We start from the raw sequence: 25,845 nt of genomic DNA on the forward strand, positions 1-25,845 counted from the left end.
GGATGTTGTGGTTGAATAAACGCTGCACAGCCATATCTACATCAGTTTTAGAGACTGCAGTCTCACACTGGAGATAAGTTGATTTTGCCGCCACATAACCAAATCCACACGTCCATTTACTGAGTAAGGGTAAGCAAGCCAAAACCAGACCAATAAGTGAGACTCTGGCACAACGTGCCCCTACAGGTCTATCCATCAGAACAGGAGACCTGAACACATCCCATAGACCCAGCCCCTCCAAGTCGATGTTTCCATAATTATGTAAAGCCATAGTTTCAGTAGCAAGGTCCATACTGTAATTCTTGTCATAACCCAACCCTTTCCCCCGAAATGTGCACAGTAAGGGTAGTGTAAACTACCAACCTCGGAATGAAGGAATTAGTAAAATAGACATGAAGGACACTGATCCCCAAACAACGACAATATTCCCCAATAGTGTGCTATTTGTCTCTGACCTTAGGTTCTCTAGAAACCAGTTGAGGTTCAAATGACTGGAAATCAAATAGGTCCTCTGTCTGGCATAAACGTGTCAATTGGTAACGGATTTCACCCATAAAAGTTTAAAGCCCCATATTTGCCATCAAAAGAGTTAGTTTTGTAAGAACTTGCCTTCAGATTGGGCAATCAAATGCACTTTACTTTACCTACTAGAGTTACATTAATTTCACTTGCAGAATATCCTATTTTGATGCAGTTCCTATAATTGTCTTATTGAAGTACCATCAATATATACATATCGTATTAAAGAAAGTCACAGTATTCCAGTCATGACCATTACTGGATACAGGCTCCATAGAAGATACATGTTCCTGGTATATCTACTTAAGGATACAGTTTAGATTGACAACATGTTGGATGAAGTCTATGTTGATGAATGAATCTACTGTACATTCAAAACAATCACAGTTACAACATACAGCAGTTAACAAAATGTAAAATTTGTGTGCATACACATGCACAAGATTTCTAAATATCTTGATATGCCTGTTTCAAATTTAGCATCTTTATAGAGCACTGTGTTGGGCAATGTCTGTATATATTATAAGTATGTCACTACAATGTGCTTAAATAGCTGAATATATATATCAATTGTTTAAAAAATGTTTTGCTGCGTAGTGTTCTCGTGAAGGTGTAATCACGGACCATGTAAATTAGGTTCTAGAATGTGTTTAGAATTGAAAGCAAAATATTTAAAACAAAAAAAAAACATTGTAAGTTTGCTATTTTTCAAAGATAAAGTATATGCTCACAATACAGAATACATGAAAATGTATAGCTTATATGTTAGGTAACGTACTACATAAATTGTAACGTAGATTGTTTTTTAAAAACATGGGTTTAAAGTTAAAATGCAAAGCTATGTTAAAACATATTTTGATTGAATTGTAGATATGCTTTTTGAGTCGGCTAAACGCTTTCAAGCGTTTGACGAGTCCTTGCTATCGCCCGATTTCTCATTCTTAAATGGCCTCACAACACAGCGAAGTGATGTAGTTCCATTAGATTTTCTCTAATTTCAAAGAGTTCATTGATCGAATGAAGTTCATTTATGTCAATCCTATTTGCTATGACCAATATACGATGTAATCTGTCATATTTATGACTTGTAATTGTGTAATACTCGAATAAAGCCACGTATTTTCTTCCGCGGTAGCTCATTAAGCATAAACACGCATAACGATTCTGCGGGATTTGGTAATACAATTGCGCATATGATTATGGTGACGAATTTTATGCCCTTTTGTCACAAAATAGCAAATATGATGTTCACAAATTCAAATAAAAACTGCAAATTTACTTATTAGCCAAATTATCCATTTGTTACCCTGTCTGTTTCAAAAAATAATCTTTAAAATCATTGCGCAAATAACAAATTTATTGCGCTGTGCATTTTATGAATTGCGCAGGCTTACCAAGCTTGCGTAACATCCAGCGAAGGACAAAATATAGTTCCAGAACATACTGCTAGTATTTTATTGAGTGGGTACCTCTGAAAGCATTGGAATGTCTCTTATCAAAGAGTTTACCACATCGATGAAATTAAATTATGAAAGCTTCATTTTAAATGACCCGAATAAGATATGTGCAGTACTTTAATTCTTCGGCGAGACTTCGCGGATGAATCCTAACTACATTCTGGACACTCGTCGGCGAACACGCGTGACCTGTTTATAACAACGCTTCTACGACTTTGCGTGGGTTGAATTTTGCAGTTAGTAAACGGATAAATTAGTGGAAGAAGAAGCTCTTATTGGTTTGTTTAATTACTACTGATATTAAAAATGATTTTATTTCTTATTTTTCGAGAAATAAACAAATCGGCGAAACATTACATTGCATTTTCTTGTAGTTTTTGAAATCGAAAGTAGATCGTCTATGTTTGGCTGCTTTGACGAAACGAAACAACTTTTTTATGAAAAGATTTAAATAAGAGGTAAATTAACAGTAAACTTCAATGTCAGATACTGCCAATTGCTGCTAAATGTCTTCGTATCATCACAATTTGTAAAACATATTGTTGAAACTGGAGAAAAGTGTAATCGTATCCGGATATAATATTTTGGGTAAATATCGAGATGTGTTGTGAAATTTTAACATTCAAGTAACAGACATGATAGATATTATTGTAACAGAAATGATTCTGGAATTTATTTTTATAACACCTACATATAATCTATATCAGACTCATATTCTAGCCCTGAGGCATGATCTAAAAGTGAAAAGATGAAGTGACGGTCATACTTTGGATATTGTAATACTAGAAAGAATCTAGGTAATATTTAAAGATTTATCAAGGGTCTACATATTCAAAAATTTCTTGTGGTGATACCCCAAACCTTTCTTGCAGGAGGGGGTATCCTCCCGCACCCTTCCCCCATATTGCCACTTTACAGTTTGATACATTTGCTCTTTTACCACCCGCCGCAATGCCCATTTCAAAATCTGACTGCAATTTAAAGCAACACTTTTATTTCTGCGAACCACTCTTCAATTTTAGAGAAATATATTGCCAATGGGTTTAAATACTTGTATAATGTCAATCAAAGTTTTACCAGGCATCGACCGAATGTTCATTTCATTTATTGTAACAAAATCTCTCTTTAGTTGGGGAAAAAAACTAAAAACAAACTGAAACTGGTAGACTATACTGTCAGTACATCAATCATTATCCGACTCAGGCCCTTCAGGCCTTTGATTTCAAGCGCTACAGTATATTTAAGGTAACAGAACACAAGAGATATAGGTAGTTTGTTCGGTAACGTAAATTGTAACTTAATTTGATATATTTATACGTGTTTTAAGTTAAACCTTCAATTTGAAATGCAAAACTATACTGCTGAGAACAGAATTATATTGTTGTGTTTTTTTTCAACTGATAAAGTGTGTTTAAAAGAAAATGAAGACATACAATATAATTTGTATGTTTGGTAACGTAAAATGTAATGTAGAATTCTATGTATAGTGTTATTTCTAGAGCTCAAAAAGGGCAGGGTGCTGCCAAAAAGGGGCAGGGTGCTGTCCGAAAGGGGCAGGGTGCCCTTTTAGATGTGAAAGTTACCATAGCAGTAGTTGCATTTCTAGATGTCTATAGTTAATATGTATTCCATTTATCTTTATTGCACACTTAAAAGAAATGTCACAGAATAAAGTGCTAAATCTTCCCAAAACTAGTAACAAAGTTTACAAAGGCTTTTTACTTACTTTATAGTTTAGGTTAAACCATTCAAGCCTTTCTATTAAAAATGTCACCAAGAATGTCAGCTTATTCATATGAATGTGAAATAGTGGAGGGCCTTAATATAAGCTTAATCTTGAAACCAAGATCATGTTGTAAACAACATAGTTAAAGGTCTGTTTCAGGTCACATTGTAAACTGATAATTATCAAAAGTCCTAATGTATTTATCAGGTCTTTCATCAATATTTCATTAACATAAAAGTGCTATTACAGTAAGGTTAAAGTTTACTAAATCGCATATCCAAAATATACTGTCCAGATACTGGTACACTTTCGGAATATTGTCTGAAAGTAGTTTTTACTCAGTTTAAATGACCCACTTCGGTAAACCAGAGATAGTTCCACATATTTTGATGTTTCTCATCATAAAAAATACACCGACTGTCAGCTTTTTTGAAGGAAATATGGAAAAATTGCATACGACATCGGGAGTAATAAGACTCGTGAACGGACATTCTATTCGATAATCATTAAAATGTGTGCATTTTCTAGTTTAAATTACAGTAGAATCACACTGCATTGATATATACTTCTTATACTAAACGACGGTCTAATTTAAATTTTGCCCAAAGAAATCTAGGGCACTTTTCACGTGCTCGGTAATCAGCTGGCCGCTTACGCACGCTTTTTTGACATTTCACAGGATCCATACTCTTTATCAATTTGTTTTAACACTTCATTGATTCTCATTACCTGTGTGCACTCGCCGTGACGTAATTTGCTGATCAAAAAATCGCCGAGGCATGTCAACAGGGAATTTGGCGGGATTTAGCATAAGATCAAAGGCAACAGGGCACATTTTACGGGCAGCGTGGCGGCAGTAAAAAAGGGCAGGGCGGGGCGCCCCGCTGCGTCGCTCTAGAAATAACACTATATGTAAGACATCTTACTAGTTAGAGGTTTGTTGATAAATAAGTATATAGTTGTATTACATGTAACTAAAGAATGTCAATATAAAACTGATAGAACATTTTTATGAAAAACATGTTTGAAGTAGGTATGATTGAAACTTAGCATATTTTGGAAGAATGACATTACATTTTAAGAATCGCTAAAAGTATGCTTTCCCTTAACTTATACTAGCAATCTATATATCATTGTTTTTGCTGAACTTTGAACTTTTTAATAGTAACTTCAATTTCTAATTACCTGGTCATCTTAATTTGCAATAAAACTTCATGCCAAAAATTTTGCTTTTTTTAGGGTAACATATCTTTTTCCGATATTTTTCTTCTTTAACATCACATTTTAGATATTAAAATTTTATCAAATTGCAGCATCTAGTATACACCTTGTAATAAAATATGCAAACTTGAAATGATTTACTAACATAATGGTACCATTTGTCTGTAAAAATTGATGAAAAAATTATTGGTTTTAAGGGTAACATATTTTAAGGTGTTGTTACGGAGAAAAGCCCCACTCACCAGTTGCAAACTTTATGCCAAAATGTTCACCACACATTGGCGTTTCAAAAAAATATGGACCACAAAATTCCCCCGGGGGGGGGGGGGGGGGAGCAAAACCCCTTCTGGCTCATAGTCTAATGCTTATGGGCTTGTTGATTCAAACTGCAGAACTGTCCCATTTTGATAATCTAAGATAATATTTGTATTAAGTTGCAACATAAAGTATCTGGATATTGAAAAGCCTGACTATAAGTTTCCTTGGCGGAAAACTTTCTGCTTAGCTCCCTGGAGAGTGCGCAGATCTACAGATCATGAGGTTTGGCAAGACATGTTCTCTGACAATTTGATAAAAAGCATTTTGTCTGAAGTATTTTCATCCACCTCTGATTCATGTGGAGAAGTTGGCAATTACTTGCGGAGATTTGGTAAGTGCTAGTACAGAGTCTAGGAAGGTTATATCATTACATAACTGAAATAATTTTGAAAAAGGGCGCTAAACCCAAAACAAACAAAAACTTGGAGAGCAAAATTTACCTTCACAGTTTGACTCGAGATGTTTCATTTGAAGTAACTCTTAGAAACTTCTTTTAAAATGAAAGAAATCCTATTTTCCAAGCTCTGTTACTTGCCATAATATCACATACTTTGGCATTAGCAAAACTTGGTAGTTGTTAGATTTTTTGTGAGCATCATCACACAAGCCATAAATTTATTTATTGAGTAATTAAATTCCCATTTGTTGCAAGGAATAGTTCTCATGAGATAATAATAAAAGCTAAATTAATAAAACATAATCAACAAACCGTAATAAAAAAACAAGTATACTTATAATACACAGTTCTAGAAAAGAAGATAAGACTACAACCAGCAGTTATCTACGTACAATGACCTCAACACAAGACAAAAGTGAACGACCAATGTATTGCAAGGATAAGATCTACTGTGGTGCTGAAGAGTATTCATTCGAGGAACTGAGAGCAATACGCTGGATGAAGAGGAAGGAAAGAGAGGAGGAAGAAAGGGCTGTAGAAGGTTTCACTTGCTTCTGTTCAATTTATAGGGCTGAGATAATTCTGAAGGAAAGCTTTAAATATGTGTTTCAAAAGTCAAACCCAACATTTTTGAATATATGGAAATAGGGTCCGAAATGTCGTCCAGTGGTTTCTGACATGCATTTTTAACCAAATATTTTTAAAGAAGTTACAATGAATATAATTGCCGTAATAAAGTTGCTAATGGTAACATGTCTGAAGTTTTCAAGTTGGTAATGTTAACACGTCTCAAGTTTTCATGTTGCTATTGTTAACATGTCTGAAGTTTTGAAGTTGCTGATGCTAACATGTCTGAAGTTTTCAAGATTCTGATGCTAACATATCTGATGTTTTGAAGTTGCGAATGGTAACATGTCTGATCGCTTCGTGTCCCACAATCTTAATCATGAATTTTAATTATTCATTGACTCTTTGGTGTATTGTAAAATTTTGTTATTTCGCATCAGAGGTGCGTGCCAAGTTGCAGCAAGAGCGTCAGCAGTTGCTGGACGAAGCTGAGAGAGTTAAACAGCAACGATTGCAACTGCAGAATGAGGAGAAAGCTATGTTAGAGGAAGCTCGGAGAAAGCGGCAAGAAATCCAACAACAAATGGAGAGAAACAGGTTTAAATAATTGGTGCTTCTTAAAGCAGATAGAGAATTTTGCATTACATAGGTTTACTTAGCTTGTAATAACAAGAAAAATATGGGACAAAATTTGAATTTATATAAAAACGTGTCCGATCATTAACAAAAGTGAACTGTGAAATCATTTAATTTCATGGGCATGAAATGTTTTGGTTTTGGTCCAGACAGCTATAATTTCATGGGAATGTGAGTTCTTGCATTGCAAGGTTTGAACATAAAATGAATTGTTCATTTGGATATAGTTTTGCAGATTGACTCTACCACGAAAATTAGACCCCCACAAATTTTAATGCCAGTATTAAATCCTGGAACACTGTATGTTTAATGATATGCAAATTCAACAAAACCAGTCGACTAAATGGTTGTTCATACTTCACAGTATTGCACCTTTCCTCTGTATAGATACAGTGGTAAGGCAACACTAGATAAATTTGGTCTTCTCTCTATCATCGTATTGAAGCTGTTTAAGTTCAAATGGTCCGACATACTTTCCATTCACACATTGATCCCCTTTTCCAGACTCGCACATTTTGCAAAAACAACTTAGTTGTCTCACTTTCAGGCTTTTCTGTGATTTCATGTTACGGATTTGGTGAAACTGCCTTGTATTTGGAATGGTTTTTATGCCCCCGAAGGGAGGCATATAGTTTTTGAACTGTCTGTCGGTCTGTCAGTCTGTCCGCAATTTTCGTGTCCGGTCCATATCTTTGTCATCGATGGATGGATTTTCAAATAACTTGGCATGAATGTGTACCACAGTAAGACGACATGTCGCACGCAAGACCCAGGTCCGTAGCTCAAAGGTGAAGGTCACACTTAGACGTTAAAGGTCATTTTTCATATAGTGCATTTGTGTCCGGTCCATATCTTTGTCATCCATGGATGGATTTTCAAATAACTTGGCATGAATGTGTACCACAGTAAGACGACGTGTTACGAGCAAGACCCAGGTCCGTAGCTAAAAGGTCAAGGTCACACTTAGACATTAAAGGTCATTTTTCATGATAGTGCATTCGTGTCCGGTCCATATCTTTGTCATCCATGGATGGATTTTCAAATAACTTGGCATGAATGTGTACCACAGTAAGACGACGTGTCACACGCAAGACCCAGGTCAGTAGCTCAAAGGTCAAGGTCACTTTAGACGTTAAAGGTCATATTTCATGATAGTGCATTGATGGGCGTGTCCGGTCCATATCTTTGTCATTCATGCATGGATTTTAAAATTATTGGGCATGAATGTGTACCACAGTAAGACGAGGTGTCGTGCGCAAGACCCAGGTCTGTAGGTCAAAGGTCCTAAACTCTAACATCGGCCATAACTATTCATTCAAAGTGCCATCGGGGGCATGTGTCATCCTATGGAGACAGCTCTTGTTATAAATGTTTCAGGCCGATTTCTGTCTATCTCATTTTCTTTAATGAAGAAAAATTTCCGTTTTGTAAGGACTTCGTTTGTTTCCAAGTGGGTTTTACAGTACTGGAACATGTCTTCTGCATTGTTTATAATTACTTTGTTCCCTATTATTGCCCTGTCAATGGCTTTGTTTATTACCCCAATTTCGCCATCACATGCTTTTACCATGTTCTGAACCGAAATAATTTCGGTTAACATCAGTCGTTTCTGAAGCTAAGTCGGCAAATGGGCCTTTCGACTTATACTGACTAGAGCATCCGTCACTGAATATTATGTACCGGTTTGATGGATGCCGAGTTTGTTCACAAATATGCTTTTTCACGATTTCCTGGTAATGGTGAACAGCATGGTAGTCATGCTTGAAATCTTCTGAAATAATAACACATGATTCTGTAGCTAGCCCTTGGTCTGTTTTGTAGAAGTTAATGATAGGGTGGAGTGTTACCTGGTCGGCAGTGTAGTATGTTGCCTTAATTTCGTCTTGATATTTGATTTCTCGATTCTTCGCGAAATCCATTACCTGAAGCACAGTGTCATCCGAAAGATCTTTCTTCACATTTTGGAATTGCAGAGTTTGCCACTGTGCATTAAAGTAATGCTTGAAAAAGGTTGTTCCCTGAGCAGGTTTCTTTATGTCGTTCCCTACAAGTTCTATCAAGAGATCCTCCTTTTTCCCTCTTTTGGTTACGACAATCCTCTTTTCTTTGCCATCTTGTCCTTTCACCTTTTCCCATCTACTCCAACTCAACTGTAGATTTCCAATACTGCTGTAGAATTTGTTAAGCATGTCCATATAGTCCCTACACTTGTCACAAGATCCATCGATATAACTAGGGTTATGGAATCTCTCGTTGTCACCTTTAGAGCATAACACTATATCTAACAAATCTCCTTCATTTATCTTTTTCTTTGTAGAATCTGACATTGCCCTAGAAAGTGTAAGTAGTTTAAACCGTACGTTCATACAGTACACACAACAACAATAGTTTCTGTGTGCTTTGGATAACAGCCTTACATTTTTCTTTCTGAGCAAAGCGAACTTTTCAAGACAAATATTTCGAATGTGCTGAACTGACAGGCACTTGCCTGATATAACCAGGGCCCTCCTTTGTGGCGTATCTCTTATTTGGCAGCACTTGAGAAATATCAGAATGCAGATAAAACTTTTGAATTCCTATAGCATCAACTTTACTTCTTCTTTTCTTGAGATATTTTTTGATGAGGGACTCGGCTACACGAAACCGTGGGTGCCTCCCTTTAGCACTTGTCCTTAACTTCTTAGGCTTCTCACGTTGGGAAGTCAGTTGTTCAAGAGCCTTCCTTTTCCTTGGGGTGGCGTTTTTCATCAAGTTACCTACTTCCTTTGCGAATTTCTGTTTAGCTCTTCTTTCCCTTTTCCTTTCACGGTCTTTCTTACGGATCCACATCTGTTTCTGGTAAGTTTGTCTTTGTCTTTCTTCTTGCTCCTTTACTCTATTATACTCTCTTCTTGACTGTACATTATGCTTGTTTGAGGTTTATTTTGCGTTTTCTTCTGTGGGTTCTTTTTTGTCTTCAGAAAACTGTCTGTCAAGTTTACAATTAGCTTGTCTTTTTTATTTTTTTCACAGTAGATCTTTTGTCTTCGCCTCTGAAGTTCCAACAAATGTTTCTTTTTTTCAATGGCATCTTTGTCAGGTTTCTTCTTTTGAAGCTCTTGTTTAAGTTTCTCTCTGTTCTTTTTATTCCGCTCTTTGGATTTTTCGAGATACAGTTGGTATTTGTCTGGATCCTCCAACTTCAGTTTCCGTCTGTACTCTGTTGACCGGTGAGCCATACTTATTTCTAAAACGATATGTAGATGGATTGGAGGATTGATGGATTAATCAAAGGGAAGCGGTAGGGTACAGGGTAGGTTAGAGCAGGAGGTAGTGTACGATAGGGTAAGGTGTAGGGAAGGGGTATAGTGGAGTAGGTATGGACAGGGTTTGGGGTAGGGTAAGCTGGGAGTAGTGTAGTGTAGGCCGGTAGGATATGGTATGGGTCCGGCTGGGTACATGGTAGGGCATGTTAGGGTAGGGGATAATGTAGGGTAGGATAAGGTGGTTGGTAAGGGTAGTGTAGGGAAGGGTAGGGCGTAGAGAAGGGGACATGTGCGGAGGGTATGGGGTTCGATAGGTAGGAGGCCATGGCATGGCCATGATAGGTTGGGTTAGTGTAGGTGGTAGGGTAGAGCAGGGTATTGTAGGGAAGGGAGTCGGCCGGTAGTTATGGTATGAGGTCTGGTAGGGTAGGGTAGGGTAGGGTGTAGGAGTAGGTGGGGTATTAATTCTGTCAAAGTATTATGACCTCAATGATGTCTGTCAAAGTCGATTATGATCGCAGCAGTCTGCCTATCATGCTGATTTTCAGGACTGTTTTCAACATAAGACTACCAAAAAGCTTTATAATTTTGGCGTAATACTGCACATACATATTTTTATGGGTTTAACTGGTTCTTTAATTACTACAAGGACACGTAATGATAAATTAAAATCTAAGTCTGTCAAAACCGTTAGATAGCTACAAAATGTCTGTCAAATATTACTGTAATCGCAACACTGTCTGTCAAAATAGCGAAGCATCGCACTTGTTTCTGTCAGTGCCTTAAGATCGCATCAGAAATTCTGTCAGAATTTATTGATGATTGCAACATTGTCCGTCAGGCGTTATAATCGCATCAGAATTTCTGTCAAAATTCATTGATGATTGCAACATTGTCCGTCAATCATATTGTAAATCATGACCGAAGTCTGTCAAAGAGTTTACGATCGCTACACGAAAGATAAATTTCAAGCGTTTGGCGTGACCAAAACTTCGCATTCATTTATTTACAACATAAAAAGACAATATAAATCAAGATAAGAGAACTTGCAACACATTTCACACTTCAAAAAGCCGAAACCTGTACACTACATACTGTAAATCCGGTATTATTCGCGGTGTTATAATTTTCGCTATTTTTCGCAAATCAGGTGCATCGCGAAATCATGAATCCGCATAAATATCCTTCTATAACATACAGACATATTGGAAAAAATGAATTTCAATTCATTTCACATTTCAATGTATTATGAATAATTCATGTAGAATATTCGCTAAAGGTTAGATTTACATGCAGCAGGCAGTTTTTAACAGAATGCATCTCCTTGATGCACTTCGTATGTGTCAAACAAGCAGAGCGCGTGTTGCCCGAGAGGAAGATCCATATCATCTTCTCGACAAACCTGGTATTTTCACACGTTCAAGAGGGATTATCGGACAATTTATCACACCTTTGTATTATATACTTGTACGTTAATCATTTATGAAATGGCTGTATCAAACTTTGAACATTTTATCACTTATTAAGTGTAATAAGAATTATCGCCAGTAAATTGAATAAAGGATTTAAAGGCTCAATTATTTCAGTCTGTGTGAATACAATAACCGATTCATAGTACAAAATAATGGTTACGGAACATGTGTTTCACGAGTCTTTGACATGCATAAATTCGGCACGGTACGGAAATTCCTGACCCTTTCGTAATTCATAAAATAATTCTGGGTACCGGAATTCGTGAAATAAAGATCACGCTAATATAAAGTGATTTACAGTAGCGATCGTAATATGGTGTGGACATAAAATAAAGCTGACAGAGACCTTGTGATAAAGATTTACTCGCCACACATTCAGCCGTGAAAACAATCCGCCATTTTAATCTTTTCTCTGCACATGCGTCGTCACGGGAATGCCAGACCAATCGTTATTAAACAAGCCAAATCTCGCACAACCACGTATTATGTTGTGATCAAAAAGGGACAAGTTTGACAGAAATGACGATCTTCTCTGTGTTCTGTTTCATTTCGTGTTTTGTCAATGATTTGATGCGTTATGATAGACTGTATAAAACGAGTGTCACAGAACAAGAAATAAGGCATAGCATTACACAAAATTTTGGTTTGTGTGATCGTCATAAACATGCAGAAAAAACGAACAAGTTCAAAATACGTGTTACTTTCAAACAAAGGAAGGAAAGAACAATAAAAACGGATTTTGAGAGATTTTATTAATGTTTATTACATTTAATTAATATGGATCATGACTTGTAACAAAAATAGTCATTTTTACCACAGAATATATAAAAACCCCAGAAATCCGGGAGTCATGACCATCAAACTATTGCGATTTCTGTAAAGGTTTCGTTTTTAGCTCGACTTTTCGAAGGAAATGTAGAGCTATTGCACTCGCCCCGATGTCGGCGTTGGTTAAAGTTTTTGATAAAGTCAAATATCTCTGTTACTAACAAAGCTATTGACTTGAAACTTAAAATAGTTATTTACTATCAAAGTCTACACCAGGAGAAACAATCCCCATAACTCTGTTTGAATTTTGACAGAATTATGCCCCTTTTTAACTTAGAATTTTTGGTTAAAGTTTTTGATAAAGTCAAATATCTCTGTTACTATCAAAGCTATTGACTTGAAACTTAAAATACTTATTTACTATCAAAGTCTGCACCAGGAGAAACAATCCCCATAACACTGAATTGAATTTGACAGAATTATGCCCCTTTTTAACTTTGAAATTTTGTTAAAATTTTAGATAAAGTCAAATATCTCTGTTACTTTTAAAGCTTTTGACTTGAAACTCAAAATAGTTATTTACTATCAAAATCTACACCAGGAGACACAATTCCTATAACTCTGGTTTGAATTTTGACAGAATTATGCCTCTTTTTAACTTGGAAGTTTTTTTTTTTTACTGGCAAAGCTCATATTAAGAGCCAAGCACTGAGAAAAGTCAAGCGCGCTGTCTTACGGACAGCTCTTGTTATATTTTTTGTATAGCTGCAAACATTAATTTTAATTATTAATCTAAATCACCTGTCAATCTCATAAAGACAAAAGGCAAAAGAATTCCGTCCTTTATTTCATCTTAAGACAGTAAAAGCTGTGCGATTTTTTTGACGGACGTTTTCCTTTCTTATCTGGAAGTTGTCTAATGCTTTACAGGCAGGCAGAGATACAGCGGCACCAGGAAATGTTGGAGAAAGACATCCAGAGTCGACTACAGGAACAGAATGTACGGTCCCAGGAACTTGCATCTGCATCAAAGTCTCAACTGTAAGCTTGTTATTATTCATGTAGTAATCCTTTTAATACATGTATTTACTCAAACTCAACTTTCAAGTTTGCATAAAGGACTTCTAGCTGGACTACAGAAAGAATATAGAAAGCTACCTTACTCAACTTGGTAGCTTTGTTTTGATCAGGGATCATCCTAGGTCAAAATTTTAGGAGAAGATTCGGCATAGTATTCAGTTTCCCGCATATATATCCGCTTTCTGTGGGTCTTGCTATAATTTATAAACAGTAATTATTTAAGGAAATTGAATATTGCATTATTATTTTCATGAATTTCTAAATAAAGTACAAACTGAGCTATGAAAAAGTCGCCTTTAAATTTTTATACGAAATTTACTCGTCCGAAACTCGTAAATTTATCAGGTGCATGATTGGAACGCCGTGAAAATTTTCATTCATGTTTCGATTCTCGTACTTTAATAATGCCCGATTCTTGCATCAACCTGTTCAGATTTATATATTTAATTGATTTATTTATTTATCTTTTCGAAAATAATACCAAACTTGTAGATATTGGCGATCTTTTTACAATATTTTGTACCGCAGTTCAGACGTCCACTGAATCGTTTTTTATCCACAGCGCCCGGGCAATTCATTTACAGAAATTGGCCGTATTTGAAATAATTTTTGAAGTAATTTTTAATAAAATCAAGAAATAATTTACAATTGATGCATAAGATCATGCACTCGTTAAGTTTATCTGCTTTTTACACGCCGATAAAAATTTTTCAAAATGGCGGCGGCTTACAATATCTTATTGATTAACTACAGTGAGATTTTTACACTACGATTGGCTGAAGTTTGACAGGCGAGTAGACGGGGTTGACCATGGATTTATCGGTAATTTAATCTAGAATATGCATCAAGTTTTACAACTTTAAGTAAACAGATTACAACACTCAGAAAAAACTCGGCGATTTGGATTTCGCCCGGAGGCGATAATTAAGCGAAGTAGCCGACTTTACAGCGACGATATCGCTAAAGTCGCTTTGTAGGATGATCCCTGTTTGATGCAGTTTCAGGTTATTTTTACTGCATGGATTTAATTCAGACTTAAAACAGATCTTCCTCATCATAACCCATATCATATGACACAAAATCTGTTACTCTTGCACCAATATTTCATGAATCTGCTTGTAACTTAGAATTCTATATCGTTCAAAATTATTTTCATCAGTAAATGAGATTTTGTTCCACACATGGGCATCGGTGTATTACTGCATGGTGAATGGTTAAATTTATTACTGTGTAGTCTTGTGAAATACTACGTTTTAAGTGGTTTAAACGATATAAACCGGTTTAATTGTGATTATTTGTTTTTTATTCGATGTGTTCTACGAACATTGATGTTTGAAATTTCAGGTTAAATTTTTGATGCATATTTACTCATCTTCGAGGTTACTGAATAAGTGATTTCACTCTATTTCTGTTGTTGTTAGATGGGTTAGACAAACATTGAGTTTATTTGAAACACAACGCAGAGTAAATCTTCAGCTCTTAATGTGGTTGTTGGTGATGAGGTAGGTGTTCACCAAAGGTAAGGAAAGAAATTCACTTTAAAGAAACTGGACTTTTATTTTTTCTTCCAGACATGGGAACTCAACACTCAGAGTGCAGGTGTAAGGAAATGACTAAAACTAAACTATTGAGTGTCCTTTTAAAGGATATTAACTGTCTTTGCCCAGATGTCATGGTTATTTGTAATTATGTCTCCCGCCACACAGTGGTGTAGGAGACATATTGATTTCTCCAGTCTGTGTGTCTGTCACAAAGCTTGTCCGCACTCTAAGTCAAACATTTCTCATCCGATCTTCACCAAACTTCAACAAAATGTGTCTGCCAATAAGTGCTCGGCCAAGTTCGATAACTAGCCAAATCGGCCTAGGCACTTCGGAGTTATGGCCCTTGATTTACCAAAAAGACTCAGATTTCTTGCGCAGTTTTACCCCTAAACCGGCGCCTCTACTACTAGTAGTATAGGCGTCCTTTTGGTGTCAGGAAAGCGCATGCACATGTGGATTAAGTAAACAGTATATAAAGACTGACTTACTATTTAGATGATTAGGCAGTTGTGGGAGACATGCGCTTTTCTCAAAAGCATCTCTAGTATTGGTAATTGTGTCTGTAATGAAGCATCTAATTATTTTGATTAGGTCAGCACGTCAGTTGTTGTTTGAAGATGGTTGCCATGGAAACACAGAGAATATACCTCCACAGATGATGGCCCAGCTCCAGGCTTCCAGTAGCAAACGTCCTCTACAACAGCAGCAACAGTGTTTAACAGCTGGGAACCAGAGTCTAAACTCTAGCAATAGAACACCAAATTCATTTGCCAGCATAAGCCAGCCCCAGTCAGCAGAGAGCTTTGATAGGGTAACTGACTTTTTTATATCATCAGGCTTTGATAAAAAGCATCATACGGTTTTCACATTCAGGATTCTATCTGACCAAAGAAAATGTTCGACAAGAAATATATTTTAGTAGATAACAAATACACTAAACTTACTTCTATAGCTGTTACGCAAATACTGAAATTCATTTTTCATTTCACCTCCTTCACTTTAGGGAAGTAAGGCAAGGGTCCTCTAATGGTTACTTTTTTTTGGGGGGAGGGGCATTTTAAAGGAGAATTTTTAGAAGTTAAAAGTTCATTCCGAAATCCTTCAGTGAGAAGATAATTTTTACAAAATCAGTGTGAGAAAAATTTATTCCATGGTGAGGAGAATGGGCACCTAAAACTTGAAACAAGACCCTTTATTTTCCTAAAATGGATTTGAGTGGTAGGTATTCAAATTATGTTTGCATGTTTCAGACAATGAGTGGAGCACCGTCCCCTACAGTAAATACTAAGGAAGCTATGAGACTGGTGATGGGAATGTTTAATACTTCACTAGAACTTGATAAACCTGCTCCATCAGAGGATATACAGATGATTGAGCCAGAACAACCTGTCCAGCCTGCAGGTAAACTCCCTGACATTGTTTTTAGATAGACCATTATGCTGAGTTTGGGACTACTCTTCTGATGGTAGTGACTTTAAGTCAGTGGCATGGCAATATTTCTAACTGACATTTAAACAAAGACCATATGATCTTGTATGTATGTAGGACTCTTCCGTTGGTAGAGACATTAAGTTAACAGCTAGCAACAGTTCTTGTTCAAATGTCCAAACACATAGTATGCTGATACACATATGACTTCAGATGTATGTTGAACTTTAAACCCAACAAGACTGGTAACAAAAAAAAATGTCCCAGAACACTGTTCATTTAATAAATTGTCATTTCATGAAAGAACGCTAATGTGCCTTAAAACAGAGACACTTGAGATAAAAGTTGACTTTCATTTAAAGACAGGTGGTAGAGGATATCTCTACAGCCATGTGTCTGCCTTGCTGTCATTCATTGTTCTGTGTTGAATGTTTGTACCCAGTATCATTATTTCTGTGTCAGATTTCTCCTTTCATTAGTGTTTTTCTCTCAGAAAAAGGAGGTGCAATTTTCAGTCGTTACTGTATATTTAAAGATACACTAGACCCAATTTTCGTATTTGAAAATATGTACTATTTCTACATATGTTATATCAACTTGCCAGTAGCAAGTTTATGTGTATTGGCATACTATGTGTTTCGTTTAAAATAGTAAAAACATAATACTTGTTTAGCTAAAAGCAATTTAAAGGTGTAACTAAAACTGAAGTTTTTTTTACAGTTGACTGTTACTGCATGACATTTGATTATGACTGTACCTCTACATACACAATTAGTTTATTAGTAATCTAAATGCATTTGATTATGACTGTACCTCTACATACACAATTAGTTTATTAGTAATCTAAATGCATTTGATTATGACTGTACCTCTACATACACAATTAGTTTATTAGTAATCTAAATGCATTTGATTATGACTGTACCTCTACATACACAATTAGTTTATTAGTAATCTAAATGCATTTGATTATGACTGTACCTCTACATACACAATTAGTTTATTAGTAATCTAAATGCATTTGATTATGACTGTACCTCTACATACACAATTAGTTTATTAGTAATCTAAATGCATTTGATTATGACTGTACCTCTACATACACAATTAGTTTATTAGTAATCTAAATGCATTTGATTATGACTGTACCTCTACATACACAATTAGTTTATTAGTAATCTAAATGCATTTGATGAGGATCTACATTTGAAGTAAATATCTAGAGATAAAATATTTTAGTGAAAATGAGCAGTGGATATCTGTAAATGCTTAATTTTCTTTCCTATCTATTATGACAGGGTCTGGAACTGCCGGAAGTGGCCTACCTTTCATGATATATGATGAGTCCCAGGAACAAAAGAAAGCACCACCTAAACCTTTTGCTGCTCCATTCACAGTATTTCAAGATGAAAACAACAGGTATGATATACTTACTTAATGACTGGAAATGAAATAAGAATAAGACACTGATCATATGTAAAATGAAGGTCATGCTTACAAGAATTAAGTTTATTCTTGGGCATTTTAAATCACTTTTTTTTTTTTCAAAGTTAAGATATAAGTCTGAATGCATGCCTTCAGGAAACATGCAGTTTTACATATAATGAGTTACATATTCTACAGTATTTGTTGTTGTTTTTAAACCTACATTGTCTTGTGTTTTAAGTTCCACCATTTGCATAATTATGTAGATTTCTAAGAGTTTTTTGGAATATTTTTAGCTCACATGCCACAAAGTGACAGTGTGAGCTTTTGTGATCGTGCAGCGTCCGTCCGTGCGTCCGTGCGTAAACTTTTGCTTGTGACCTCTCTAGAGGTCACATTTTTCATGGGATCTTTATGAAAGTTGGTCAGAATGTTCATCTTGATGATATCTAGGTCAAGTTCGAAACTGGGTCATGTGCGGTCAAAAACTAGGTCAGTAGGTCTAAAAATAGAAAAACCTTGTGACCTCTCTAGAGGCCATATTTTTCACATGATCTTCATGAAAATTGGTCAGAACGTTCATCTTGATGATATCTAGGTCAAGTTCGAAACTGGGTCACGTGCCTTCAAAAACTAGGTCAGTAGGTCAAATAATAGAAAAACCTTGTGACCTCTCTAGAGGCCATAATTTTCATGGGATCTGAATGAAAGTTGGTCTGAATATTCATCTTGATGATATCTAGGTCAAGTTCGAAACTGGGTCAGCTGCGGGCAATAACTAGGTCATTAGGTCTAAAAATAGAAAAACCTTGTGACCTCTGTAGAGGTCATACTTTTGAATGGATCTTCATGAAAATTGGTCAGAATGTTCACCTTGATGATATCTAGGTCAAGTTTGAAACTGGGTCAGGTGCCATCAATAACTAGGTCAGTAGGTCAAATAATAAAAAAACCTTGTGACCTCTCTAGAAGCCATATTTTTCATGGGATCTTTATGAAAGTTGGTCAGAATGTTCATCTTGATGATATCTAGGTCAGATTCGAAACTGGATCACATGCGGTCAAAAACTAGGTCAGTAGGTCTAAAAATAGAAAAACCTTGTGACCTCTCTAGAGGCCATATTTTTCACATGATCTTCATATCATCTTCTTGATGATATCTAGGTCAAGTTCGAAACTGGGTCACGTGCCTTCAAAAACTAGGTCAGTAGGTCAAATAATAGAAAAACCTTGTGACCTCTCTAGAGGCCATACTTTTGAATGGATCTTCATGAAAATTGGTCAGAATGTTCATCTTGATGATGTCTAGGTCAGGTTCGAAACTGGGTCACGTGCCATCAATAACTAGGTCAGTAGGTCAAATAATGAAAAAACATTGTGACCTCTCTAGAGCCCATATTTTTCATGGGATCTTTATGAAAGTTGGTCTGAATGTTCATCTTGATGATATCTAGATCAATTTCGAAACTGGGTCAGAAAGTTGGTCAGAATGTTCATCTTGATGATATCTAGGTCAGATTCGAAACTGGGTCACGTGCGGTCAAAAACTAGGTCAGTAGGTCTAAAAATAGAAAAACCTTGTGACCTCTCTAGAGGCCATATTTTTCACATGATCTTCATATCATCTTCTTGATGATATCTAGGTCAAGTTCGAAACTGGGTCACGTGCCTTCAAAAACTAGGTCAGTAGGTCAAATAATAGAAAAACCTTGTGACCTCTCTAGAGGCCATACTTTTGAATGGATCTTCATGAAAATTGGTCAGAATGTTCATCTTGATGATGTCTAGGTCAGGTTCGAAACTGGGTCACGTGCCATCAATAACTAGGTCAGTAGGTCAAATAATGAAAAAACATTGTGACCTCTCTAGAGCCCATATTTTTCATGGGATCTGTATGAAAGTTGGTCTGAATGTTCATCTTGATGATATCTAGATCAATTTCGAAACTGGGTCAGCTGCGGTCAAAAACTAGGTCATTAGGTCTAAAAATAGAAAAAGCTTGTGACCTCTCAAGAGGCCATACTTTTGAGTGGATCTTCATGAAAATTGGTCAGAATGTTCATCTTGATGATATCTAGGTCAAGTTTGAAACTGGGTCACGTGCCATCAATAACTAGGTCAGTAGGTCAAATAATGAAAAAACCTTGTGACCTCTCTAGAGGCCATATTTTTCATGGGATCTGTATGAAAGTTGGTCTGAATGTTCATCTTGATGATATCTAGGTCAGATTCAAAACTGGGTCACATGAGCTCAAAAACTAGGTCACTATGTCAAATAATAGAAAAAAAACGACGTCATACTCAGTTCAAAACTGGGTCATGTTGGGACAGGTGAGCGATTCAGGACCATCATGGTCCTCTTGTTTTTTTTTAAGAGGGAAAAGATATTGTTTTTGAAGAGGGGATTGGGGTTGAATTTCGACCCCCAAAATGGCCTTAAAAAACACTGTACTGTATAAACTGAAATAAAATAATTTAGTGTCTGAACATTAGACCGGCAGTGTCAAACTTAGGTAATTCAGACACCACCCTTGGCTTGAACTCATTGTCGGGTCCCAGCAAAATCCCTATATAATGTATTTTGTTTGATGGCTTGAACTACCGACGACTTGAATGAATTTTTGCTGGTCCTGTCGAGTTTGAGTTTGACTATGTATGTAAAAAGCTGCTAACTGAAATTTGGTTATTGATGATGGATAAGTTAAACTTAGTTGTATTTAATTTACTGGCATATTCTTTGTAGTATTCCTTCAAACAACACATCCACAAGAAACACCAGCATAAAGCCTACGTTTCATCAGCAGTCTCGAAGTACCACTTCAGAAAATATACGGGAACCAGCTACACGATCTTTGGTATGTATATTGCTTGTTTTACCGTAAACTGGGTACACATGTATATATGTGAAAAACTTTTTCGTGGATTCATGGTTGCATCAGTATGGGAAAATGTGAAAAAACTTGCGAAAAGTTCCCTTGACTTTATCTTCTGTAATTTATATCTACATAAAAAGGTTGTTTTCATCAAAAACACCAAACAATATGAATACAAATTAAAATATTTCATTATGTGTACAAGCAAATAATAACAAAAAAGAGGCAGTTAAAACTTAATATTTCTATAATTTATACCATTTCTAGTGAGTTTAACCCTTACCCAGCTAAATTTCTAAAATCGACTGGTCCATCATTCAATTTTGGCAGTACCATTTATTATTCGAAGGTGAGTTCACTGAACATTTACAGACTGAATAGCCAACGGTGCAGGTTGATCTTGGTTTGCACCGGTCGCAAAGGCAGAATCACATGCCGCCAGCAGGCTAAAGGTTAAACTAGTTCAATTTACTGAAATTATTTTAATGACAGAATGTTTAGTTAAATTGAAAATGCTTGAAAATAGCAAGTTTCACTAAATTCAGTAGTATTTCAGACTACAGTAAAATCATTAATGTTTGTTGGGGGACTAATTTTCTTGTTTTTGTCATTGCAAAAAAATAAACAAAAACAGAAGTCCCAGTCATTTTATACTGCGTAAGTGGATAATTTGGCATCACAGGAACTTTGTGAAAGTCCAAAATAGGACATTTTGTGTGCTGAAATAAAGTTCTTGTATGATTTGCAGTACCATAATATTAGCACACAGTGAGAAAAGAATTCATTCAGATTTAGTAAGCAGTGTTTCAGTATTATGTTATTGTTTGTTTAATTACATTTTTATATTTGAATATGTTTGTGTAATTGGATACTTGTGACATAATAATAGTAATTATGAGGATAGTACACCCTGATGAAAGCTGTTAGGAAACAGTCGGAGAAAGATGAAAATGATCAGACATTTATTTCAGAAGTGTGACATTTAAAAATAAATACTTTAATAAGCTAATATATGTTACCAGCAACATGTTACGATTGAAAGACTTGAAGAAGTAGTTGAAGAGTATTTCTCTGATTCATCAACCATATCAGATTCGGATTCAACAACACGAGTGCTATTTAGTTACTCTAGTAGCTATTCTAAAGGGAAGGTACATTGAGTGTTCAAGTTGTTCAATATATTGTCAATTTTATGTCATATTTATTAGTTTTCTACAGTTAATTTATCAAGGCCTGGGTTTTTTACAGGACTGGTCCTGCTTTCAGGCATTTGATTGCCAAAATTTTCTTATTTAGTATATTAAATGTATTGAAAAGTGTCATTTCAGGTTCTTGAAAGGCATCTCAATCCCAGGCCTGTTTATCTTCAGTAGTTGCTCTAAATGTTGGTGGCATTCAAGTTCTTATTTTTAAAATTGTTTCCATTTTTGATGTTTTTCTCTTTAACAACTTCGTCATCTTTGATCTTAAAATGTTAGAAAATATCTGATTATTCATCATACAGTAAGATATTCAAGTCATATAATTGTCAGAGGTTTTTTAAAATTGATGTTGTCCATGAAATCTCTTGCATTCACATACCAGGTACCTGTTAACTCCCAAGTTAAAAGATGTATTTGCAGACTCTTTATTAACCAGGAAAACCTGAGTTATTAGATTGGGGTATGTCGTTGGTCGGGCGGGCTGATGGGCGGGCGGCGTCAAACTGGTGTTTCCGGTCAATAACTTTTGTTTTGGTAAAGATATTTGAATAAATCTTGGTATGTATGTAGCTTATATCAAGACAAAGGCTGGGATTGATTTTGGGGTTTCTGGGGTCAAGGTCAAGGTCACTGTTACTTAAAATAGAAAAACGGTTTCCGGTCAATAACTTAACTTAGGAATGATCATGATGTTACTTGGTGTATAGAATACTTAGATAAAGTTGTAGCTTGGGATTGAGTTTGGGGTTTCTGGGATCAAGGTCAAGGTCATTGTTACTAAAAATAGGGTTAGGTTAGGGTTAGGGTTAGGGTTGTGCTTTAAAGTGGTGCACTGTGATTCAGTATACTTTTTTATTCTTATGAAAAGTGTTGAAAACCTGGTTTCGTGGCATTGCCGTGTTTCTTGTATTCTCAAGTTAAATCTTTCCCCAGTTCAATGTTTTTGAGAAAAGTTTTATACCATGTTCATTGTCCAAATGTTTATTTCATTAGAAATTATTTTGTCTAGTGAATATTCTGGAGGTGGGAGTGTAAGAAAGTTTAAAGTGTGTTTTATTATTTATCATTAAAAAGATAATATTTGGAGTAATTCACGAAACCTGTTATAAAATGAAATAGAAGGATATCCATGATATTTTACAAATAATTTATGTAACTGGTATGTAATCAGTAGTACTAGTCTGCCCACTTAGCTCAATATGGAGAGCACAAATCTTCGGATCACTGAGTTGTGAGTTCCATCCCTGGGCAAGGCGTGTATTTGATAAGACATTGTGTCTGAAATAATTTGTCCTGCGCCTTTAATTCATGTGGGGAAGTGGGCAGAGAATAGGTTTGTACTAGTACAGAATTCAGGAACACAGGTAAGGTTAACTGCCCGTCATTACATAACAAAAAAACTTGAAAAATGGCATTAAACCCAAAACAAACAAACTATAGTGATTTATGTTTGATGTTTGACTTGTATCTGTTTATACACAGCCAATGTTTGAAGACGACAATTTCGAGGGTATTGAGTCACATCCTAGAGATGATATTACACTGGCACCTGTTGGTTCTCACCTGAGCTTTGCTGCAGCAGCCAAATTTGCCTCAACACCTTTCAACCCCAACTCTTCAGGTAATTTTATGGTTTAGTTTGTTCAATTTTTAACTCATTAGAGAAAGAATCTTTGATTTTTTTGCCTTTGTGTCTTTAAATGACAATTCTTTATGCAATTTTGCAAATTATTTGACCATAACTGGTTCTGTAATTAGCCAATCAAGGCACTAAATTGGTGTGACGTAAAACCTAACAGATAAATAAATAAAACAAATCTCCAGTTTTTTGTTTTTCTGAACAGTGAAGATAATAAATTATGAAAGTCTTCAAATGTCATCATAACATAATTATGACCATACAGAGACACACATCTAGTGATGCTATGACTCTTCCGGCAGTCACCTTTATCTGTGTCATACATGTAGTTATGAGTAAAACTATGTAAAGCAGTTGAAATATTACCTGAAATGCAAAAAATTAGATCAAATACAGTTGAATCTTGATATCTCAAACTTGCTTATCTCGGTTTCAAGTCTTGTCCCAAAAACTAATGCACAAATTATCATTTAAAGTTGAATTTCTGTCATCTCAAAGTAAAACAGTTGATCCCTCGGAATTTCCGATACCGAGTTTCAACTGTACATAATGTTGTATGAAATATAATAATGTCAGCCATTTGAGGTTGAAGGAATGCCTTTGAATTTTTAGTCCAACATGCTTATGTTATTAGTTACAAGCCAAAATTCTTGTTACGAACTAAATATCTGCACATTTCTTGCTTTGACTGTTAGTATAATGTAATGTTAAATATCATTTAAGGTGGAGCTCGTAACAGTCCAAGCCTTGATGTGAGTGACATTGAGATGCACGAAGATAACAAACATGAACCAGCAGCACCAGCAGGACCAGAAACCAATACTGAAGACATGGAACACCAGGAGAGTAAAGATCAGACAGCCAGTAATTCATCTTCTAACTCATTCAGAAAAAATCTCAGGTAAATATATTTATAATAACTCTTTGTTTTTTGCAGTTTGCCCAGAGAATTTGCAGAGTAAAGTATTCTGAATTTGACCAGAAGGTAGTATGACCAGTGTTGATTGTCTTTAATCACTGTGGGAAAAATGTCTTGCTGTCGGCTCATTCTTGAAAAAAAGGCATAATACTCAGTACAGAAAATAAATTGAGCCGCGCCATGAGAAAACCAACATAGTGGGTTTGCGACCAGCATGGATCCAGACCAGCCTGCGCATCCGCGCAGTCTGGTCAGGATCCATGCTGTTTGCTAACAGTTTCTCTAATTGCAATAGACTTTGAAAGTGAACAGCATGGATCCTGACAAGACTGCGCGGATGCGCAGGCTGGTCTGGATCCATGCTGGTCGCAAACCCACTATGTTGGTTTTCTCATGGCACATCTCAATTAATGATTTATCAAATGTAATATGAATTAAAACACAACATACAAGGGTTACATCCCATGCATGCTTCAGATTTATATTTGATATGATTTCATTTAAATCTCATAAAAAGTTTAGAGAAGTGAACCTGTTTGAAATACTACTGTGAATTACCACTGACACTGTGTCGAATTTTTCAGCCCGATAATGGAGGGTTCATCTGAAGATTCTAGTGCAAACAGCAAATCGAGTAAACTCCACCATACAACAATGGAATCACACCACGTGCTATCAAAAGTTAAACTTACACCTGTCATGGACCAGTCAGAGGACACTATGAGTCTTCTACAAGCTGTAGATGATGGGAACCAGTCTATGCACGTGATCGACACATCCGCTTACATTCCACCAGATTTGGATGAGAAAACGGAACAGCTCATGTCAATGTCCATATGCATCGTGGATCCAAAAGATCCGTTTGATAGGGAAGATAGGGAGAAAATGTTGTCCCACCTGAAAACTCCGCTACATCACTTTGACACCTATAACAAGTTAGATGAACACATGCCTAGTGTTAGAAAGGGAAATATCCTCTCTTTAGGTATGAACAACAATGTGCATATTGTCAAATAATCTATATGATATTTACATACTGTGAAATCGTTTTTAGCTCGACTATTCATAGAATAGTGAGCTATTGCACTCGCCCATGCGTCGGCGTCCGCGTCCGCGTCCGAGTCCCGATTTTGGTTAAGGTTTTGTATGTAAGCTGGTATCTCAGTAACCACTTGTGGTAATGGATTGAAACTTCACACACTTATTCACTGTGACAAACTGACTTACATTGCACAGGTTCCATAACTCTATTTTGCTTTTTTACAAAATTATGCCCCTTTTTCGACTTAGAAATTTTTGGTTAAGGTTTTGTATGTAAGCTGGTAACTCAGTAACCACTTGTGGGAATGGATTGAAACTTCACACACTTATTCACTGTGATGAACTGATCTACATTGCACAGGTTCCAT

At 36.0% G+C, this 25,845-nt stretch overlaps 1 protein-coding gene across 3 annotated transcripts in view; it reads left to right on the forward strand.

Annotated features, from left to right (window-relative positions):
- The window catches only part of LOC123565034 (mitotic checkpoint serine/threonine-protein kinase BUB1-like), a 71,518-nt gene that overhangs the window by 24,821 nt on the left and 20,852 nt on the right, over positions 1–25,845 (forward strand). For 2 of the 3 annotated variants that reach the window (XR_006689082.2, XM_045359022.2), the window contains exons 9-19: positions 5,986–6,179; positions 6,646–6,802; positions 13,257–13,367; positions 15,542–15,761; positions 16,201–16,351; positions 17,677–17,797; positions 20,547–20,658; positions 21,699–21,827; positions 23,361–23,499; positions 24,241–24,418; positions 25,021–25,421. Coding sequence is in view for 2 of the 3 variants with exons in the window: in XM_045359022.2 (XP_045214957.2) it covers positions 5,986–6,179; positions 6,646–6,802; positions 13,257–13,367; positions 15,542–15,761; positions 16,201–16,351; positions 17,677–17,797; positions 20,547–20,658; positions 21,699–21,827; positions 23,361–23,499; positions 24,241–24,418; positions 25,021–25,421 (1,913 nt within the window). In the remaining variant the exon portion in view is untranslated. The remainder of the gene's footprint in view (positions 1–5,985; positions 6,180–6,645; positions 6,803–13,256; positions 13,368–15,541; positions 15,762–16,200; positions 16,352–17,676; positions 17,798–20,546; positions 20,659–21,698; positions 21,828–23,360; positions 23,500–24,240; positions 24,419–25,020; positions 25,422–25,845) is intronic. The other variant, XM_045359023.2, reaches the window with a different exon arrangement.

This window comes from Mercenaria mercenaria, chromosome 2 (genome assembly GCF_021730395.1).
Source record: "Mercenaria mercenaria strain notata chromosome 2, MADL_Memer_1, whole genome shotgun sequence".
NCBI classification, from domain to species: domain Eukaryota; kingdom Metazoa; phylum Mollusca; class Bivalvia; order Venerida; family Veneridae; genus Mercenaria; species Mercenaria mercenaria.